Source organism: Colias philodice, chromosome 5 (assembly GCF_061535455.1).
Source record: "Colias philodice isolate Cphi_HAF_F1 chromosome 5, ilColPhil1 Martin Lab GWU primary, whole genome shotgun sequence".
NCBI lineage: Eukaryota > Metazoa > Arthropoda > Insecta > Lepidoptera > Pieridae > Colias > Colias philodice.
The window spans coordinates 2,566,545-2,589,287 of record NC_143090.1 but is presented as its reverse complement, the minus strand read 5'-3'; the positions used below and the strand labels follow the sequence as shown (position 1 = coordinate 2,589,287).

The 22,743-nt window shown below is 31.5% G+C and overlaps 1 protein-coding gene and 2 long non-coding RNA genes across 4 annotated transcripts in view; 2 read left to right on the top strand and 1 right to left on the bottom strand.

Moving 5' to 3' along the window:
- The window catches only part of LOC149488319 (uncharacterized), a 109,998-nt gene extending 106,189 nt beyond the window's left edge, over positions 1 to 3,809 (bottom strand). The window contains exon 1 of the long non-coding RNA XR_016315589.1: positions 3,505 to 3,809. This is a non-coding gene — a long non-coding RNA (uncharacterized LOC149488319). The remainder of the gene's footprint in view (positions 1 to 3,504) is intronic.
- A 940-nt stretch (positions 3,810 to 4,749) lies between these two features.
- On the top strand, positions 4,750 to 16,602 carry LOC149488318 (uncharacterized). 2 transcript variants are annotated; one of them, XM_089695063.1, is made up of 4 exons: positions 4,750 to 5,131; positions 14,679 to 14,907; positions 15,201 to 15,473; positions 15,739 to 16,602. In XM_089695063.1, exons 3-4 carry the CDS (start codon positions 15,227 to 15,229, stop codon positions 16,008 to 16,010), a joined length of 519 nt encoding a protein of 172 aa, XP_089551189.1. In that variant the 5' UTR covers positions 4,750 to 5,131; positions 14,679 to 14,907; positions 15,201 to 15,226; the 3' UTR covers positions 16,011 to 16,602. The 2 variants fall into 2 exon arrangements, with proteins under 2 accessions (XP_089551189.1, XP_089551188.1); XM_089695062.1 differs by lacking the exon at positions 14,679 to 14,907.
- A 2,926-nt stretch (positions 16,603 to 19,528) lies between these two features.
- Positions 19,529 to 21,481, top strand: LOC149488317 (uncharacterized). Its single transcript, XR_016315645.1, has 2 exons — positions 19,529 to 19,852; positions 20,318 to 21,481. It is a non-coding gene; the product is annotated as an uncharacterized LOC149488317 (long non-coding RNA).
- The last annotated feature ends 1,262 nt before the right edge of the window (positions 21,482 to 22,743 follow it).

Below are 22,743 nucleotides of genomic sequence, written 5' to 3'. Positions count from 1 at the left end.
AAATTAAGCACGTTAAATACGTCAATGTGTAATCAAGAAATCTTGAAATCTATTAATATATACGTAATTAAAAATGTTAACATCAATTAGTACGCCAGTTACACGTTCACGGTTCAACGAATACCACGGTACATAAGTATTTCTAGGCGGAATAAGGTATATACTTTACGTGTAACACGGGACTAAACTTTCTTATCGAAGACTACTAACAGAGCATTTACATCAAAATCGAATCGAATACATACTAATTCTAACCCCACTATGTCAAAAAGAGTTATTTTTGTGTAAAGAGGCGTAGAGCTTTCTTTCGTCGTTATTAGTGCGTTCGAAAAGATTCTATGCAATATGTTCTAATACTGAACAACACTGAATACGAGTTTTCGTTCACACTAAAAAGATCACGAAAGAATACTCTAGCTCTACGTTAGTTTGGTGTAAATGCACCGTTAAGGCAATTCAACCCCTCAAAATATTTAATTGCAAAATTATGGGTGATTGTCATTAAAACAAGTCAAACAATAACTTTTTTTACAGACACGGCATTCAGTTTTAACTTTCCTAGATTTTTTGGCAGCTTCATTACTTGACAATGTATAACGAAGTTTTTTATAACACCCTACACATCGTCGCTGCTTCGAACACTTTATCAGGTGATGTGTTTTATATATTTTGAGCTCTGAAATAACAAATTTAGGTGTTTATTTTAACAACTAGGATATAAAAAGCCAGCAATTCGAAACAAATAGCAAAAATAACAGTAGAAATTGATTGATATAGATATGCTTACAATATGAGATTGATACTTGGCCAGCGTGGTGGAATACCAGGAGGTCCATGTCTCAGCAGTGGGAACATATATGGGCTGATGATGATAGTGATGAAGCAATTTGATGTTACACATAATTACATGATAGAATGGCGAAATTGGAGAATAAACTAGGTATTTATTTTTATCTATCCAAACATCAGAGAAATTTATTAAATTGCATAGAAACTGTAGAGTCTTTTGAAATTTTGATTTTTATTGTAATTGAAGTTAACTAAGATTAAATAAAATTAAACAAAATTAAATAAAATTGCTAAGTTTTTCTCTGTAGAAATTGAACAGACGACATGCATCTACCAATTGCCTATTCCAGTTTATGATAGATAAACTTTATAAACAAAGGTGATGGTCCAAAAAAACCCCAGAGTCGATTTAGACAAATTGGGTGCGGGTGGCACAGGACCGATCACAGTGGAAAACCTTGGGGGAGGCCAATATCCAGCAGTGGACGCCCTTCGGCTGATGGATGGATTAATAGTATACTGCTGTTGTAAAAAATGGTAAAAATAACAAGTTACTCATGATTTTTCCATATATACTTTGTTAGCCTATAACTCTCATACCCCATGGATATGGGCATTAATTTTTCGGTGGGGTAAATTGTGCAATATAATAAAGCCATTGATACCCAATTTGTCTAAATCGACTCTGGGTTTTTGGTCCATACATTTTTGGACCATCACCTTTTCAGTTGATGCCAAGCCAAGGGTCTTGTGATATTTTATTGAATTATCCATCAACATCTATTAAAAAAAATTAACTGATTAATTATGATAAAACTTTACCTGTAACAGGCGCCTTAGATATTTATCATGTGATTTATAATTATTAGGGTTCCGTAGTCCGACAAGGAACCCTTATAAGATCGTTCAGTCAGTCCGTCCGTCCTAGTCTGACACAGCACAATATCTTCTACGTTTATGGATGGATTTGTATTAATCTTGGATCAAGAATATTTTGGATATGGATCTCAATTTAAAAAATACAAAAAATAAAAATTCCCTTTTTTAAGGGTACCTCCCCATACATGTAAAGGGGGGCTGAATAATTTTTTTTGAGCGCACCCCCTTGTATGTTGTGTGTATTTATAGATCATTTAAAAAGGTTCAAAAAAAAGTAGTAAGGCACTTCAATCACTTCCAAAATACTTTATTCATTTTTAGCTTCATATTTTGTGGCTCATGGATGTTTTTCGTTAAAACAAGTCAAACAATAATTTTTTATACAGATATTGCATTCTGTTTTAACTTGCTTAGCTTTAGCGGCAGCTTCTTGACTTGTCAAGGAATGACGAAGTTTTTCATAACATCCAAGGCATCGCCTTCTCTTTGAACCCATTTCCAGATGATGTGTTTTATTGATTTTGGGCTCTGAAATTATAAATTTATGGCGTGTGGTTGGTTTATTATACTAAAAGCTTTGATTATAATCAGACAACAAAGCCCACATACAAAAACAAAAGCAGAATAGATGTGATATGTACTTACGGTGACCAATTTATGTAACACTAGCTGTGCTCTGCGGTTTTACCCGCAGTGCTCCGGTTCTGCTGGGCTAAGCGAGATGATATACAGCCTATAGCCTTCCTCGATAAATGGGCTATCTAACACCGAAAGAATTTGTCAAATCGGATACTGGTCCGAGATTAGCGTGTTCAAACAAACAAACTCTTCAGCTTTACAATATTAGTTTAGATATAGAATAAGGAGTTGTAGCCATGTGTCATTACATTGTCTAAATGTCAGACAAGTACATAAATTTGTGTCGAAACCACAGGCAGTTTTGACGAATTAATTTGTATGTATTTGTTGAAATTTAAAAGAAAAAATTAGAAACATCTGCCATTTGTCTAGGCCAAGTAATCAGCTGATCATACATACTCATAGTATAAATTTTAAAAACTTTACAACTGATAAGCTTTAAAAGTATAGTATGATGTTTTTTATCGAATAATACAGTATTTATTAAATATCTAATATTTCATTTCATTAAAAGTATGAAATTGTGACTTACCTTTTATTAATATCTAATTTGATTTTGACGTACATTTAGACATCACATGTAAACCTCATTGGCAATAATTATTATTACCTTATTGCTCAATATAATTAATTTGAACTTTTGGTGCCATATCTCTGCAGATATAAACCAATGTTTCGTCTCAGTACTACATAAGGTTAGGATCCGAATACCTACTTAAGATATGTATAACATAGCACTCAGGATCATCACTTGTCAAATGTAATGTTTAATCCATCAGTCCCCGGAATCACAGACACAATAGAAAATCTATTGTGTCGCGCCCCGATCGGGGCGCTCGGTGGTCAACGGGTTAAATCTGTCCCATAATAGAGAAATATTGAAATATGCTCTCCGCAGCTTACAGAGAGAAATTGAAAATTAAGGTATAACACATATAGTATTTCAGGCAATTTCACACTTATATTAATAACATTGTAACCCATGAATATAAAACAGACATATTATGTAGACAAGTGTTGTATAGAAATAACTTTTTTTAAACTCATTACCTATCATATTTGTATATGTTATGAAGTAGGTTATATACACAACTTAAAAGATTCTCAAATAGAAACAACTAATAAAATATTAGAGAATTTTATTGAAATTACCAAAACAGTTGTTTACAAATGACATTCTTACAGTCTAACACTTACCCCATCATTTCTTATTAGAGTATTTGCTGATGTATTTTATTATCACACACACTGCACTATAAAACTAACACTCACACACAATAGACACAATAATGTTTAATTGAATTCATTTAAATTTTTCTACATGTCTGATAATAATATAGGTTATGTTGTCACAATATATTTATTAAAAGTCTTATCAGTTTGTACAATTGAACTGCACATTGCGAATATACTCAAAATTGATATTTTGTTAAAATTATACGCGTTTTCCCATAAATACAATTAGAACATTTTTCTAAAGTTTGCAAACAATTATTTGACAACTTGCCATAACAACTAGTGTTGTACTAACTACTCTCCAGGCTCCACTGATGTCCGATTCTGTTAATAATTTTTGAAGTATATTTAAAATTATCGGTTAGTAAACCGAATAATAATAATTACATAATTACTATTATAGGAATTAGTTAATTACCATTATTATTACTCTTACAATGAAGAATTGTTATAATTTATTTGCATTTTGAATAAAATAAATTCAAACAAGAGTTTAATAAAAAAAAATGTTGTGTGGTTTTATGAAACCACGGTAAAAGTGAAACTGTTCGAACGGTTCCGAACACTGCTTTGTGTAGCGCATGTCGCGTGACGGTCGGCTGCCGAGTAGATACCTACTCGGCAGCCGCGATACGTACGCGACATGCGCTACACAGACCAAAAAGTTTGAGACGATGTAATAAAAGTTTCACTTTAAAAAAAATTGGTTGTTTGTAAAGTAGGTTTACGATCGAGATGTTTACGTGATAACGTCTTATTGGTGGCAGCGCTCGAGATGAGACGGGAGATCGGTCCGTCTCTCTCTCGTTATACCTGCGATCGCGCTCGTGAGGTTGTGTGTGACACAAGTTTCTGAACATGTCACCCGACTAAAACGATTTTAAAAACGTTATCACGTTAAAAAATGTTGTGTGGTTTTATGAAACCACGGTTAAAGTGAAACTGTTCGAACGGTTCCGAACACTGCTTTATACCTACTCGGCAGCCGACCGTCACGCGACATGCGCTACACGGACCAAAAAGTTTGAGACGATGTAATAAAAGTTTCACTTTAATAATTTAATTTTCACGTTATAATTTACGTATGAAAAGGAGCAGGTGATCCTCTAATGCATTTCTCAGATATAATTTTTGTAAGGTTTAGTAAAAACCGATACTTGAACTTGATAATTTTATGAGGCTACAACACTAAGTCATTGACGTTTCTCGACGCTAGAAATAACCTCAAAATTTTTATTGTTTATTTTACGTGTTTATATTAAAAATAATTATAATTGCTCTAGTTTCAAAAAAAAACATACAATGTAAAAATAAATTTAATATAAAGGTGGTGCTATACACTTGAAGTGTTTAGGTACAGACATAAAATTGATATCTTACTAGATTTCCATCCAAATATTTTCCAAACATATTTAGAAAAAATTAAAAAGAACTGTGATGATGTGTTATAATTTGTGTTTCTTATCATATAATTAAATCAATGTGAATCAGTATGTGATGCAAAATGGTGTTATTTGTGATGAGTGGTAAATTACGGCATTCTAAATTTACACACGAAATGGCGGGAATTGCAAATGAACAAATATAGGTTAGTATTTTGGCTTAAAAATTTGTCGATATGAACTGTAACTCTTTATTAATCATGGTTTATAGTTCTATACACAAACCATCAGTTTTCTTACATTACATTGTCTCTAGGATATTGCCGATATCAGTTATCAAATGTCCTATCATCATCTATTGTGTTCTATCAGTCGTAATCCTTTAAAACTGATTCTTAAGCATAAGCAACTTCTCTTTTAATCCTACCAAAGTTGTATAGTTACGTTTACGTGTACTCCTGAAAGTATGTTAGTAGTAGTTTTGTCAATTAGGGTGCATTTTCACCAATAATGTGCATGGAATGTCTTTTTAAAATACCAATAGTAAAGCTTCATCAACGTCACCTTGCTCAGCACAGCTCAAGTGCTAGGATTTTGCGCATACAATACGGTATGTTTATAAGTTCACACGACACATTTTCACAGCACATGTAGCCATTTCACATTATTGGTGGAAATGCACTTTTATATGCAATCTTGTGTGAACTTTTCATAGCATGTAAATATTTGACATATTGTAATTTTAGTTTATAAAAGAGTACTACACTTTTAATCCATGTAAGATTTTCTTTTTTTACAGGTGAGTTGCACCTGCTGTTTATCACAAATTATATTAGGTAAGCTTTCTTAGATTGTATATTGCATTTGCCTGTATTGCGAAGAAATATGGTATTTAATAATTATTGTTGTCTATGTCTAAGTGCTTATGCTCAAACATGCCTAATTGCCTCTCGTTTATTTTCTCTTGCATTTTTTGACAAATTAAAAATATATTGATAAACTCAATAAGAAGGACTCCTGTTCCCCTATGTGTCCATTTTTCATTAATAGTTGTGAAATTTGCACACAAAGCCTACAAACTAAAAAAATGTCTCATAATAAAGAAAAACATAGCGGCACAGAAGTGTATTTATTAATTTTAAAACATGTTTCATTAAAAAAAATAATTAATAAATGTACAATCATAAATTAAACATTAAATTGAATGCATGCTCAGTGTGTAGCTAATATGTTTTAAATTTTATTGAAGCTGTAAAAAAACATTTTCTATTTAAAGGTCTTGCACTCAAACCTTACTTATGGATTAGTAAGCTTAGTTTTTAAGGACTAGTAAGTTTTTTTATTTTATTAAATATTAAATGTATTAACAAATATATCCACATTATACAATGACTGCTACAACTATTAGAAAGATGTGTTATTTTGAATAATAAATAATGAGATTATCCAACAAAGAGATGGAAAGATAATGGACAAAACACTAATATATAATCTACTGTGAATATGTCTTTAAGTAAATAAGGCATTCATATATTTGACATCAAATTTTGCGAGAAATACACCCTGTATATTTCTCGCTATTGGAAATTATGTGAGGTTGTACTTAAAGTATAATTTCATATTAATTTTTTTAAAGAAATAAGACATTAAAAACAACTCATTGTGCATAGATACTCTTTCTTAACAAAACAAAAACCTTACTAACGAATAATGATTAAACACTAGCTAGTATTGAGCATTCTAACCGTAAAAAAAGATTATTTATTTATTTATTTATTGACATAGTGTCTTCAAGTTATTTATGTTTATTCGTAACGAAGCTCTATCTTCAGGTGTTCAAATAATACCATCAAGAAAGCGGTCTAAAAATTCATACGGATTACTATTTTATCAAAAATATACGTACACAGTGCGTTATAAAAGGGGAGAAAAAACGTATTGGACGTGCTCTAGCCATCAGAAGAAAGGGTGTAAAGCAGGGTCCATAAAGGAAAATTTCGAATTGTTAATTCATTTACGCTTCATAATCATCCTAATCTAGATCTACCTGTTGATTAACGTAATGTACAGTATTTGTTATGAATACGTTTTTACGAATTTACTAAATGCTAAATCTATGATATATTATAATGCGGATATCTATTAGATTGTAATAAAGGTTTGGTTGAGTTTTATTCATGTTTTTTCATACGTATCCTGCGAAAGGTACCCAATGAAATCCTAAGGTATTACTTTTATTGCCAGATAAATATAAAAATTATGATAAATATGCTTCGTGGTGTGAACGAATGATACAAAATGATGCTAAGATAAATTAAAGAACTGAATTTATCTATAAGTAATTCCAACTTCGATTAGGTTGTTGATTTGCTCCATTGACTGACATTGCAGAAAATATACATTTCATAAAGTCAAGGCGGGGCAACACGCTTCTCATATACCAACAATACTCGTTTGCGAAGAACAGCGTCAGCCAACGCGCTGTATCTTGGTGCTGTTCATCCCGATGCTCTAGAAGGTGTCCAGCTCAACTATCCTTGAGCAAAAGTGGTGTACTGACCGTAACAAGTGAGCATCATACACATCCACCACCCTTGTTCTACTTGAATAGTAAAGGAGAATACGTAAGAACCAAACAAGATGAAAATGAACAGACTTTTACTCAATGACAGAGCACGAATAAGAATTAGACAAAGCTGGGTTAAGACCCAATTTTAATGGCAGATTACATTTTACAACAGTGAAGCAGTCCACGCTTAATTTTTAAGTAATAATGTGAACTGTTCTAATACAAATGATACCATGTTACCCGGTTACTGCAGTTTTTATTATGTATAACGACGATCTTTACAACAATACAAACAATACGTGTAAAAATATACATCTACTATACATATAATATATTTTTCGTTCGCCGGGTTTGCTAGTTTTTTATAAATGTCTATTTATAAAATTTATATCCAAATTATTTATCATTGTTCACGATATGTTTGTCTTCTCTAATTATTCTTCATCAAATTATTTCGCAATATGTACTAGTACTGACTTAAAAGTGACTGGATCTGCGTAAATGTTAATGTACCTATAAGTTTTAAGAATTGTGATATGAAAATAAACAACGGACTTCCAAGATTGGAATCGATCTCCAATCATGAAGAATATGAAAATATGTTAGAGAATCTTTTTTTTATTTATAATTTAGATACAGAGATGTTTGGTTTTTCAGAAATACATTACGTTGAATCAAAACGGGGAGGAAAATTATTGTATCATAATAAATATACGTACTCAAGAAAACATGATACCAAAACTGCTACATCGTGGGTGTGTACATCTAGGAATTCTAAGAAATGTCCTGCTCAGTTGTCTTTGAAAATTGATGGGACAATGGTTTTTATTAACACATTACACACGCATAAACCACCAACAGTGTTTAAGCGTCTGAATGGGCTCTATGTCAAGTAAAATTTTAAAATTTAAAACGGCTCTTTGCAAGATTTTGTAATTATTTTTAAATTTTGGGATACCTACTCTATAATATCAGACTAGCTTCCCGCCCATAGAAATCTAAATAACAAGACACATAGAAGGGCTATAATGTCATAATTCGTATGAAAACCGCTGTCGCCAAAATCAACACATTCAAACCGAAAGCTAAACAGTACACACAAGTAAACTATGCCTTTTATTGGACAGCTTGATTTTAGTGAAAACTAACTTATCTATTTAATTAAGCATTTGAATATGTATCCTAACGCACGAATTTACGGTTTATTTTAGAATAACATCCCTAAGTATATGAGACTTTTTGCTCCAATACGAACAAACGTGATAATAAGAATGGTCGACTGTGTTGGTTAGGGAGCCAGGTGCAAATTTGGTTAACTATTTCCTCTCAAGAGATAATTCGTCAGACGCATGAGAGTATAGTATTATAAAGCCTCGTGAACGTCAGCTGGCGCTCGGTTGGGGGGGTGAGCGGTTGTAGCCTCCCACGCACATAGGAAAAAAATACATTCATTCATTCATTTCCTCTCAGCTAAAAATTTGTCAAATTGTAGCTAACCCAATATCTCAACGAAAAAAAATAGTCAGCTGATTACAACATGGTGTATTATACGTCAGCTGGTGTCTCGAACATGAAAGTTAAATTTAAAGAAAAATTTATTTTCCGTTATTTCCTCTCAAACAAAAATTTACCTGATGATAGCTTATATGTAACTGTGGATAAATATATATGTCAGCTGGCTGTATCTTGGTGGAAAAACCGTCAGCTGATACGGGAGGCTACAACCGCTCTTCCCCCCAACCGAGCTCCAGCTGACGTTCACGAGGCTTCATAATACTATACTTTGATGCATTTTACTAATTACCGCTTGAGAGGAACTTGGTCATAAAATCTGCTGCTGGCTCCCGGACCATGTCATTCATTGTTATTTCGATTACTATGGTGACACTCGTAATACTTGTAAATATTCTATAATTTTAAGGAAAAACGGCATTATTTCTAAAAAAAAATATTTTCCGATGAAATATTATTCCTTTATAAGTATAATTACAACTTGTGGAAGAATTTCCGCAATGGGAATTGCTGAAACACACCATGTATACACTCATACGTCTCCAGAGCAACTGAGCAGTGACGAATGCACTGGTGATGTGAAAATCACCTGAGTGGCGACAAGGTCACGCACGCTTACGACTTCTAGTGTCTTGTTATTTAGATTTCTATGTTCCCGCCATAGGATATATAATATACAAAGTTCTCAGTTGGATCCTATTTGAATCTTAATTTATTTGATAGATATGTATTTTTAAAGCTCTGCATAATGTGATTATGACAATATTTGTAATTTATTAATAAGAGTGTTTTTGTTATCATGCTATGAAGGACGAGTTACTGTTTTACGTTACTTGTCAATATTATAAATTAACAACATGACTAATATTGTATAACAACCAGGCGCGGTCCCAGCCTGACATTTTGGGGGGGGTCACGCGGCTGGAAAGGCATGCAACCTCCCCCCCAAATCGTAACCGCCAAATATCGTATTGAATAGAAGTGATAAGCAAAAACTTGAGATATACATTTTTTTTCTTTTAAAATTTTCGCAATTTTCGACATTTGCAAGGGATTAAAAACAGGTTTAAACGGAACTTTAGATGTGCGAGTGACTCCGATTCGCACTTAGCCAGTTTTTTTTTATATATTGTACAGTAAGTATAAGAATTTTTTTCTATTAATTTATCGAGTACGATTTTGGGGGGGGGGGTCATGTCCCCCGTGACCACCCCCCTGGGACCGCGCCTGATAACAACATATAAGCATTTCTTTATTATGTAAAACCGTTGTAATCTAAGGAAATAAATTTTATTATATACCGTCACAATATCGACCACATTTTGATTCATCTGGTGTTAAAAAGAGCTCCTTGGAAATTAAAAATGCCCAAGAAAAGTAAAATACAATTTCAGGTACAGCACGTACCATTTGATGATGAAAGGCCATTTTAGGACATAAAAAACATCTTTAAAATGCATATTTTCTTCGAAATGCTATCAGGAAACTTTAGGAACACGTACTGTTTTTTGTGCGAACCATTTTTCATACTCGGCACTAAACCTTAGCTTTTTAAACAGCTTTTCGAAGTTTTCGAATTCGCCAAGAGAGAGTCAAACAATAGAGGTTATTGATAATTTTTACCAGGACTAGTTAATGCAGTCTAATTATTCCGCCTATAAATCTTATGGTATTTACCCCTTTTTTAGATATGTATGATTAGAATATCTCCATATTTTCTAAATCATTTTCAACATTTAACGCATTAACAGGTTTTATAACAACATCAAACCGTGGTAAAGCGAAACTGATTTACTACGATTACGCCTACAACGTGAGTTACGCTTCGAAAAGGGAGAATTTAATCAAATGGTACTGCTCGTCAAGGATATCCCAAGTGTGCAAGGCCAGTGTTACCACAGACTTTAATAACAGGATCATTGCAGCTGTGGGAACACACACACATGCAAGCAATTCTGGTGATACCAGGCTGATAAACAAATGCAACGTTATATTACCTTGAGATACATCGTGTAGAATGTCACAATCAGGGAGGTTTTATAAGTGACCCTTTTCGGCATACTTCAATATAGATGTATCTCTCTGCTTGATGTGGTATGGAGACTTGTGAAACTTCTTTTTAGAAGGATTTTTAAATCATTGTAGATATATAGATATATTTATTGTTTTTATGTTATTATCATCTATCTAACAAGCGTCATATTTCAGTTGCGGTATATTGGAAACTGTAAACATAGTCAAATTCATACAATATAATTATATTGTCTGCTTTATTTATATACCTATTGTATAAGAACTGTTAATCATATTGCGGTAGATTTTTGTAAATAATAGTCTAGGATTATACCGAAAATGCTTATAATATAGTAATAGAAACCGAATGTGTGTTGTACTGTACAAATTACTTTCAATATATTCAATGGGAATATCGTATGGTTTTTTTATTGTAAAAAATAGATAATAAATACGTGAACGTGATCAAGAAGCCTTTCGGCCTGGAATATCCGAAAATAATTCTAAATCGAAATAAAGAAAATATTGATTAAGGAGAGCTAACACCTAACATTTGATCATATTTCAGGACCAGTTCTTATCAAAGGATCCAAGAAAAAGTATATGCTGCTTTATAGATCTTATACATACAGCAGATGCACGATTTCCAAAAAGGGTGTGGTTTGGAAGTGTACAGCTAGCAAGTCGGAGGGGTGCAAGTCAGTTCTAACCACCGATCCTAACCTGAACGTTGTCCAGGCGAAAGAAAAACATAATCACGCGAAGCCTGATATCGATGCTAAACCTAAACACGTTTATTTTTCAATATAGAAGAAGAATTAAGTAGATCTAGTGTGAATCGTGGCGTAATTTACTTAAATGTATGTGTGGTCTGTACTGATTTTAGTGGAGCGCTTTTTTTAATACTTTTTAAGAAATTGAAACTACTACAATTTCACAAGGAAACAATTGTCTAGACTAGGTGTATCATAAATGCTCTGAAATATAGGCCTTAAGTGTACTTGAAATAATAAACACAATAAAATAGTACTTAAATAGTAAAAAATAGTACACCTACGTACGGTATATTGTTTACTAGCTTCTGCCCACGACTTTGTACGTGCATCCCCGTTTTTCCCCGTTCCCGTAAGAATTTCGGGAAATCCTTTCTTAGCGGATGCCTACGTCCTAACATCTACCTGCATGCCAAATTTCAGCCCGATACGTCCAGTTGTTTGGGCTGTGCGTTGATAGATCACTATATCAGGCACCTTTGAGTTTTATATATGTATATAGATTTTCCCCGTTCCCGCAAGAATTTCGGGAAATCCTTTCTTAGCGGATGCCTACAGCTACGTTTTAACATCTACCTGCATGCCAAATTTCAGCCCGATACGTCCAGTTGTTTGGGCTGTGCGTTGATAGATCACTATATCAGTCACCTTTGAGTTTTATATAAATAGATTATGGTTTGGTTATATTTTATAATTTAAGTCGATTTAAAACTTTAAAGTTTTCAAATATTATATAACTTAGTATGATATCAAATAAATTACTTGAATGATATAGGAATATTAGCTTAATTAAAAATATTTTTTTTATACTTAAATATAACTATCTGCTTATATTAGCTTCACCTGTATGTTTGTATGTTTGTAACCGACTTCTTTGGGCGCGATTTGGACCCTCTTTAAACGGCCAGATTTCGTTCAAACTTTGTAGATTTATTGAGGACCGATGACAATACACTAATTTGATAAAATTTTCTATTTTTTTAGTTCGGTTTTCTATAAAAAGCGTGTTTTTTAGTTTTATTAAACTATTATTATTTTTAAAAGAAAGACATTGATATAGGTACTTACTTATTCTACCTCCATTTATTTTGATATAATTTAATTATATAGTGTTTAAGATTAATACTTTAATATGCTTTTTATTTTCATTCACACCAAATAATTAACCAGCATCCATTTAAAGAACTCAATATTTTTCCACGTAAAGAAAAATGGAAAAAGTGGGTATATTTAAAAGTACCAAGAAACAAACAAGCACGTACATGTCCGCGGAAATCGAAAAAAGTACAAATAGGTACATAGGTAACATAAAACTACAAATCACATAGAGAACAATGACTTCAACTCCAGGTTTATTTTTAAATCTCCGAGATTAGAGAAGATACAGTCTAATACTAGATACCTATATGTATATCATATTTTAAATGTATTTTTATACCTATATTTAATATAATTTATAACGTAATCATAAAAAAGTATAATAATTGACAATATTTCCATATTCATCGCTTTGTTATTGGAATCTGCATCTCTTGGAAACCATTAATGAAGGTAAGAACGTACTTATTGGATAATTTCGTGGTAAGTGTGTACCATAATTTTTATGAGATTTTAAATTAAATAGTCTAGCTAGCGTATTATCAAAACTTAGTTGCAAGTGTAATTTTCCAGTAAAAGTGGTGACAGCAACCGACGGCGCCAGTATCTTGATGTTAAATGGGTATTCCTTTACAAATCCCTCGCCAATATCTGGTGGGGAGCGCTGGTACTGCTCAGGCAGGATACCTTGGAAATGTACAGTGTGTTTGCATGTAAATGACGACTACGAGTTCGTATGTATATCCCATGAGCATTGTCATGATCGACCGGTCTATGAGATCACTCCGGATGGACTGTACTCTATGACGGCACCGTGAAAATCTCAGAACCTATATAAGTCATTGCCTTTACTTTACCTGAATTCTCTTGATCGTGATCAAGAATTGTTTTTAATGTATGATTATTGTACATTTTGTATACGAATGTTATTAAAATGTAACTACAAATTATTATTATAGAGTATAATGAAATTTACAATTGTATAAATTACTGTGTGTTGTGAAAAGATTATATCATATTACATATTCGCGTTTTTAGAATATGCTTATATTTTTGCAGCTACATTGTTGTAAATATTTTGTCTGGTCGTATCTCAATAAATATTTTAATTGGACAATTTGTGTCTTTAGCAGTCATCAATGTTGTTTTCCTAATTTGTATTAAATTTTTAAAATGAATGATGGAGTGTTTTTTCCAGGTATTAAATATGAGTTCGTTCAGTCGTATCATCGTGTACACCCAGTTCTAATGATTGACGGGTTTACTTTTAACCAAGTGTCAAAAGATGGTCGTTATTGGACCTGTTCCAAGCGGAGTTCGGTTAAATGCAAAGCTAAAGTGCGCTTTGACAAAAATAAACAACTAATATTATATGTTAGAGACCATAATCATATTGCTGGACCCAACAGATATTTGAAGAATAATTCAGCTTCTTTGGAAGGGCATTGGCTTGCCTAAATTCATGAATTTTGGTTATATTGAATGTCAGAGAAATTACAATTATTGTTCAAAGATGATCTACATCATTATTTAATCCATGTTTATGCAGTACGTAGGTAAAATAATGAATTGGTTTACCATGAAAAATGTTTATATACTTACTATGAATGTGTATTAAATTAAATAATTATTATACGATTGTATTTATTTTCCTTTGTCAAACAAGTATTAAACAGTTTAAACTGTAAATACCTGTGTATCTCATTGCTAAGACTGGAAAACTAGTAATTTTACGATCAAATTAAATTATTGCTGTAACAAATTTAAAAATAAACTTTCCTCTTTCAGTTATCGTAGTCACGATGTCGACTGGCAGCAAGTTTCTCATTATCAACGGGCATACATTCAGAAAGGAGATAAGCGTCAACGGAGCTACGACTAGATGGTGCTGCATCGAGCCTTGTCCGAACAACTGTGACGTCTACGCACACGTCAACGACAAATTTGAACTTGTGTGTATAATGAATACACACAACCATGAACCCACGCTGTGTCGCATGTTTCATGATAGGATAATGTAAATAAATTTTACCATCGCCCAGCGCGATATATTTTGCGGTCCTTTTAACACAATTTTTTTTACAATATTGTAACTTTTTTTACTCTAGTACGTAAGTTTTTAGGAAGGTTAGTTTAGTTGATTAGTGACATAATAATATGTTAAGAGTCGAAATGCAAGTCGTGTGTTGCATATCACGTACAATTTTTAATAAATTTTATTTTTACATTTATGTTTTATTTTTCCGTATGTAAGGTAGTTTTAGATAAATTCTATATTAGCTTTTATCTGACCCTAATATTTTTCTGCAGAGGTGGTGTATGAAACTACTGAAGAAATGACAGTGGAAGATGATGTCATACTATTCCTGGAGTCATATAATCAAAGGACAATAATGCAATATGGAGGTTATCAATATCACAAAGGTCATAAAACGAAGCTAGGCGTTCGCTGGAAATGTGTTACGAAAAACTGCTTGGGATTCATTTTTCTGAACGATAACAATGAGATCATTGCGACGTCTGTCTCTCATAACCATGACCCGCCGTCTTCCTTGGAACCACAAGTAGACTCTGATGATAATGGTAAGATTCAATTATTTATCAAAGTATTTATTTACCTACTAAATATTTTTTTTTAATAAAGTAATGGCCCTAAAGTCAAATCAAGTATGTTTTTATGTGCGGATCTTCGCACACACGTACAACTATGTTTTTATCATCACCTAAATCCAATTTATACATTTTTTGTATTGAGTTTTTCTGCCTATACAATCTAAAATGAAATTTTACAATTTGAGATTCTATTATATATTCTGAAATTGGTTAAAATATTATTTTCTTGTTCCAGACACCGCTATAGTAATAACATCACGCAAAGGCAAGGAAATGTTATTATTCCGCAACTACACGTACCGAAGGCAGTACGACAAAGGTAACAAGACACGCTGGGTCTGCTCCACCCAGAAGAACTGCCGAGCGGTGGTGTTCACGGACACTTCTAACGTAATAAACTCCGTGTTTGAGGAACATGACCATGATCCTCCGAAGTATTACTTGAATCACAATCACGTTATGGATGCGATGAGGGACCCGATCTTATTTGAGTCTTTAAAAGATTAAGATAAAATTGTAGAAATGGGGGGTTAACTAGGCAAGTTTTAGATAATTTATCGCAGTATCTTATACAGAGTTCGAATGCTTTTTGTGTAACTAAAGAGAGGTACAGAAAAAAAGATGTACCTGTGCATTATGTGCGTTTAAAGACCTATTTTGATGTATGTTGAAAAGTAATTTTCATTATCCGACTGCGCTGTCCTAGAAGTGACTAAATAAAAATGATTCTATCCTCTATCGAAACTTTTATGTAGTAGGACCCAGTGCATCAAATTGTTTTTTTTTTTTGTAATTTTCACGCAGTCTAGTAGTCTTATTCGTATAAGATGAAATGTATAGGTGATAATAATATACAAAATGTATGATGTAAATGTTAATTACGTGTGCAAAAAAGACGTAAGTTACACAGTTACAGTTAACAATAGGTAACAATTGTCTATATTTTAAGCTTGATCACTTCTCAAAGCCAAAAGCTTTGTAGTTTAATTACCCTTAGTGAATTGAATTTCAAATTTAAATCTATTGTAAGGAGTTGATGTAATAAATTATTTTTATTATAATACAATAAATGATTAAAAAGTACACATTGTTATGATTTTTCCAGAAATATACAGTAACTTTATTCCCTTATTTAGTTGTTTCAACAGACCTAATTGAATATCTTCTTGGAAATGTTTTTTACAGCGGTTGTTCAGACGATGTCCAGGCGTGGTCGACCGTTGTTGTTACATAAAAATTATACATATTCGAAATACCCTTATCGCTTGAAAAGAGGTTGGCGTTGGTACTGCTCCCGTGTTAAGAATTGCAAAGCGCATTTATTCACGACAGATGATGGTAAAATGGTCGCCCTAGTAGGCCATCATGATCACATGTAGAAACATTTTAAGAAACATTTTGATTGCGCATTTTCATATCGTGATCGCCATTCGCTTTGTCACTAGGCGTAACATTCGTATACGAATGTCGTCGCCAACGACTGTTCACACTTTGGTAAGTAGTAGAGACAGGTACAAGTTCCTGTTCAGTGTTCGTCTTTAGTGCAATTTGATTCGTGCCAGAAATACGCTCTTATTTGCGAATACACGAATCACAAGGCGAATAGCGAATGAATTGTTTACATATGCGGGTTCGTTATTCGCACGAATGTCTATGCGCCATCAAATGTTAAATTGTTTTCAGTTGATACTCGCTTTTGTTCAAAAAACAACTACCTACTGTTGTAAATCCTGTTCTGTAATTTTGTATTTGAGTGCAATATTTGTAAAATATGTATCATGTTAGATACATTTTTGATGAAAATTAATTTTCATATATTCATGGTGTTTAGATCTATTGTTTAGACTGTTTAAATGTTATATTTTATCAAAGTAGGGAAGAATCTATTGTTAAGATAATATGTACCATAATTTATTTACGACTACTGATTTATCGAATTCTGCATTTACAATAGACTTAAGTAATACAATATTGTAGTTACAGTTCTAATAGATACATATTACCTATAATTGATTACAATTTTCTGGACATCAATAAATGTCTAAAATGGATAATTATTTTTCATACAATATCAGATCATTGGCTGAAATGAGTGGCTATTTAAATTCATTGTTAAAAATAAACTTTCAAAGTTTATTTTTAACTTAAACTTAATTGGTCTTAACTTAATGTATACTAAAAGCAGCACAAAACAATATATGTACATATGTCTTTTTTATAAATACAATGTCATGAAACCATTCAGTTTGGAAATTTTCAAAAATAAACAACCTTTGGATACATTATTTATTTATTTGTGTACCCACATACATAATATTAAACTTCAAACAATAATAATGCAAATTTTTAAATATTTAATAAAAAAAATAATATTATAACTAATTATAGTGAGGTAGAAATTAGAAAAATGAAAACAAAATAGATACAGTTATTAAGGAACGCAGATGAAGAAGATAAAATATTCACTAACAGCACTCATATTCACGATTTTACTTACAATTTTATTAATAAGATAAGAATACCCATACCCATAAAAATGTACAAAATATCTGCATCATTAACTTGATTGAAATTTATTCAGTCTTAAAAACTTATATTACATGTTCAAATAAAATCAATATTATTCTAAAATTATTAATTATTACAATAAAAAGAGGTAGTTAGTATCAAAAACCAGTCTTACATCAGTCATATGAATTGAGCATCTTAATCAGGTACAGACAAAAAATCAGACTTTATCCTACAATCTATCTAGATACAATTAACTTATATTACACTTATTTTCTATAAGACCCTGTATAAGGTCACTTAAAAGATAAATTAAGTAAATGAACTATTACACTATGATAAAAATTGCTTTCATTACAAAATATAAGGTAAATTGTGCATTATTGAACAATCAGTCGATTAAAAATGAGGTAGAGAATAAATTAAACAACTTTAAAGGATCCATCGTTTCGCCGATAGAAACCAGGTGGGGGGTGATTGTGTTTGTTTCTTACTCTATCTACCAGTGTGGTGGTTTGAGCTTCCACAGATATTATATCCACGAGGCAACCAGTTTTTGTCCGCGATGTGCAGTACCATTGTTTCTTTCCATATGCCAGTTTGTTCTTTAATCGGAACGCATATCCTTCGTGAACTAGGAGAGTACTTCCTTTTCTCGTTGATATGAAGCGAGCCTCTGCAATAAATAGTTATAATTAGTTTCAAAATGTAAAGATTACAAGTCTATATTACATTAATATAATAAAATACGAAGTTTTGTGTCTAAACATTCTATTTAATAATGTAAAATAACAATATGGGTTTGAATGTAAAAAAACGATATGGGTTTGATGATTTTATTAATGGTGTAAAATAAAACACAAATTATTTAAAACATTTATTAATCAACACAATTTAACACTTTTTGGTAAATTATTTAGTTACATTGTGTAGTTACACTAGCAGATAAAACGTTATTAGCCAATTGGTTTAAAATAAATTTTCTATTTTATTTACTAACTAGTAAATAAAAATTTAACATGACTTTCCATAGAAGGTAGGTATGGACACACATGTAAAGTTGTTAATACAAACATATCATTAAACCAAAATAAATGTTTACTAAACATCCTATCACAAACACGAATGATTAAGTAATATTTATTGAAACATGAAGTAAATTTCTGTTTAAATATATAATTGAGTACACGTTAACAAACTAAAACATGGCACCACAATCATATTAACATTACAAATCACTGATCACAACAAATTTTAAGTTTTAATTTCCACGCTTCGTTTATTAAAAATACAACGCAACGCGTTACGCGTCACCTTCAAATTCCACAATAAACGTCAACGGTCAACTGTCAAATTAGGATATTTTTAAACCTGACAGTGACTTATTTTATAAAATATATTTTTAATATTAATTATTGGCTACGTGCCCCATATGTAATGTTTTACCAAGGTTTTACCTAGTTTCTGCATAAAATTATGTAGTTATTACCACTTCCCACTTTTAAATTATTTAATAGTGTATAGTACGACACAAAAGAGATGAAATTAATTATTTTGGAACTAATTCGTTTTTCATTACCTGGCAACCCTGAATTGCCAATGTAGCTGTCAAGTTGAATAAAAATTTGTTGTTTTTTTCGTGAAGTGGAGAATTATTGAGATAAAATTGTTATTTAGAACAAGAAATTTAAATAAAAAAGGAGACATCATGAAAAAGGTTAAACGTAGCGGTGTCCGTGATGTCGTGTATAAAGTTTTTATTCGGTGTTTGTCCGAATTTCAAGCTGGAAAGTTATTGACTGATTTGGAAAACGTTTACAAACGTACAGCAGAATATACCGGTGAGATTCCATTTATTTTTGTTCAGTACTACGTAAAATAGAATATTCCATTAGTGACGAGTGTTTAATGTATGTATGTATGGCGATTATTACGTTTTCGCAATTTAATTTGAGGTTATTTGTATGTAAACAAAAACTTGTTTTTATAGTGCGACCAGCACAATTTGAGTCAAGAAGTTATATCCAATCCAACCAGCCTCAAATAAAGTACCTAGTTTAGATTTTACTACATAGTATAGTGATAATTGTTTTCATACAGCTGCTATCTATTAATCAATCAAACCATAAGAAAAAAAATCATATTTTAGATTTAGCTTACTAACTACTTACTAGTGTAGCGCAGGGACGCTGGCCTCCTACATTAAAAAAAAATTAATAAAATAAAGGAAGTTTTAGTTTTAAGCTACTATAAAAATATGTTAAATGTACTATTTGATTTTATTCATCTTAATTCGTTTGTTATAGGGGTTTCTGAAAGCACAGTACGCAGGATAGTAGAGGAAGGGAGTAGAAATGAAGGCAAATTTTCAACGCCAGCCAAACATAGGAGAGGTACTTCGAAACAGAGTGATGATCAGTCCTTTGAAGGAGTAGAATATTTAGATTTTGATGAATTATATTAATGTACAAAATTTATCTACAAAAAAAAATAAAAATATGTAGTTTTCAAATCGCCTTGTTTTTTTTCTACCCGACGGACCCAGAAAGAGGGTAATGTGTTTGAGCTGCATGTATGCTTGTTTGTTTGTATGTTTGATTCTATGTGCGCCTCTGCAGTCTAAACACTTGACCGATTTTTATAAAATAACTAATTCCAAATACATTTTAGTAAAATTTGACCTAGGTAGGTCAATTAAAATACTAATGTATTTTTGTCTTAAATTTACACTATTGCTACAATGAAACAATTATAACGGTTTAAATCGCGGTATTTATTTTAGATTATATTATATAGATTTTTAGATTTTTATTCTATAGTATCAAGATCGCTTGCGTCGCAGTATCAGTGTTGCTATATGAGCGACGGTGGCGCCCTCATTTATTTTCATCTCTTTTGTGTCGCACTGTAGTTATACTATGGGGATGGAATTGACAGATTGAAACTAATACGTAAATCGAAACGGATAGCGGACTCACTGTCAAGTGTCAAACTTTCTATCCATACCCAATTATTATTTTCTGATTTCATATTAAATTTGTGCGGTTTGTGAATAAGTGTTTTTGTTTTAAATTATAATGTGTTGTTTAGATTTAAAGTTGTAGTGTAAATTCAATTATTTTGTGTTTGTTGCGTACAAATCATTTATTTTTTGGCATGACAATGAACTGTGAAGTAAAAAGATGTAAACAATGCTAATTTTAGCTAAAATGTGACTGTTGATGTCTTGGAGAACATGTAATTTCATATTTAATGAAACAAATACCAAAAATAAATAATAATAATTTAATTAGGGACTTATTAGAAATAATTAATACTTAAATTACTTAAATTGTATCATAAGTTTTTTACCAAATTATAAATTTATAATTATTGTGAGCTAAAATGTTTAATATTATTTAAAAGAGACAATAAAGCTATTTGAGTTATCATATTCGTTTAATTTTCCTCCCAACCCTTATTAATAATAAGTATCAATTAACTATTGAATTTTTAATAATCGTTTCTGTTATTTCAGGTATATTTATAAATACGAGGGGTAATTCGAAATTGTTTATTTATCAGAATCATACATTCAGATTCATGTACAAGAAGGCGTATGGAAGTCAGTTATGGTACTGTTGGTACTTCTTCAGTCGGTGCTGTCCTGCAAAGCTGCGGATAAACAATTCTGGGAAAGTCACGGAATGCATCGGAAGACACAATCATGACCCTCCAACCAGCTGGATGACTCCAGATGGGAAATCCTACAAACTCCCCACTACAGAGAATAATATGACAAAGTGATATTGGTTGTATTAAAAATGAGATTCTATCAATATAAAAGTATTTCTTTAGTTCTGCTAGAGATGTTGGAAACGCTAGATCATTGTGTATTGTTGTTTATGAAGTATTCATTAAAATTGTTCAATATAATGAATGTAAAGTAATCTGCAACAGGGTGAGATAGGGCAAATAAATATTAATATTCTAATAAAAAAATCGAAACTGACTTAATGCCCTTAAAGTTTTTTAATTTTATCATAAAAAGTTTTATCTTGCCTTGATGCAAATTATAAGAATGTTAAATCAGATATGACTGTATTCAGTGTATTGAACATTTATCTAATTAAGTATTTTTAATTAATTAGTTATCAAATTATACTAACCAAATAACTTTATATTTGTTGTACCAAAATTAAATGTTTAATTTTATAATATTTCTCACATGAAATAATGAAACTGCCAGTTTATCATGATATGAATTACCTATTGAAAATGTTAACTAAGTTATTACTTAAGAATATAAGTTAAGTCATTAATGCATTTGTAAAATAACTTATAGATATAATGTAATAATATAATATAATATATCAAGTTCCTCATATATTAGAGTATAAATATTATAACATGAAACATGATCAATTTTGTAAACTTACATTGTACTTGATATCAAGTAAAATTGTAACTAATGCCTTAATTCTTGTCCCAAAGATTTAAAATATTGAAGTTACAGAAAATATATATTCTATTAACTGAAAAATTTGTTTAAATATAGTATATATACCCACATTCTGAAAAAAATCCCATTGAATATGCCGCATGCCTATTGGTGGGTAGGATTTGTTTTCGTGTTAAATAACTATTTATTTAATAAGAACCTAATTTGAATAGATAACATTTTTTTTTTCAAATTTATAATTTTTTTAATAAATGTTTAAATAAATGCTTGATCATCAAAATGATGACAGTA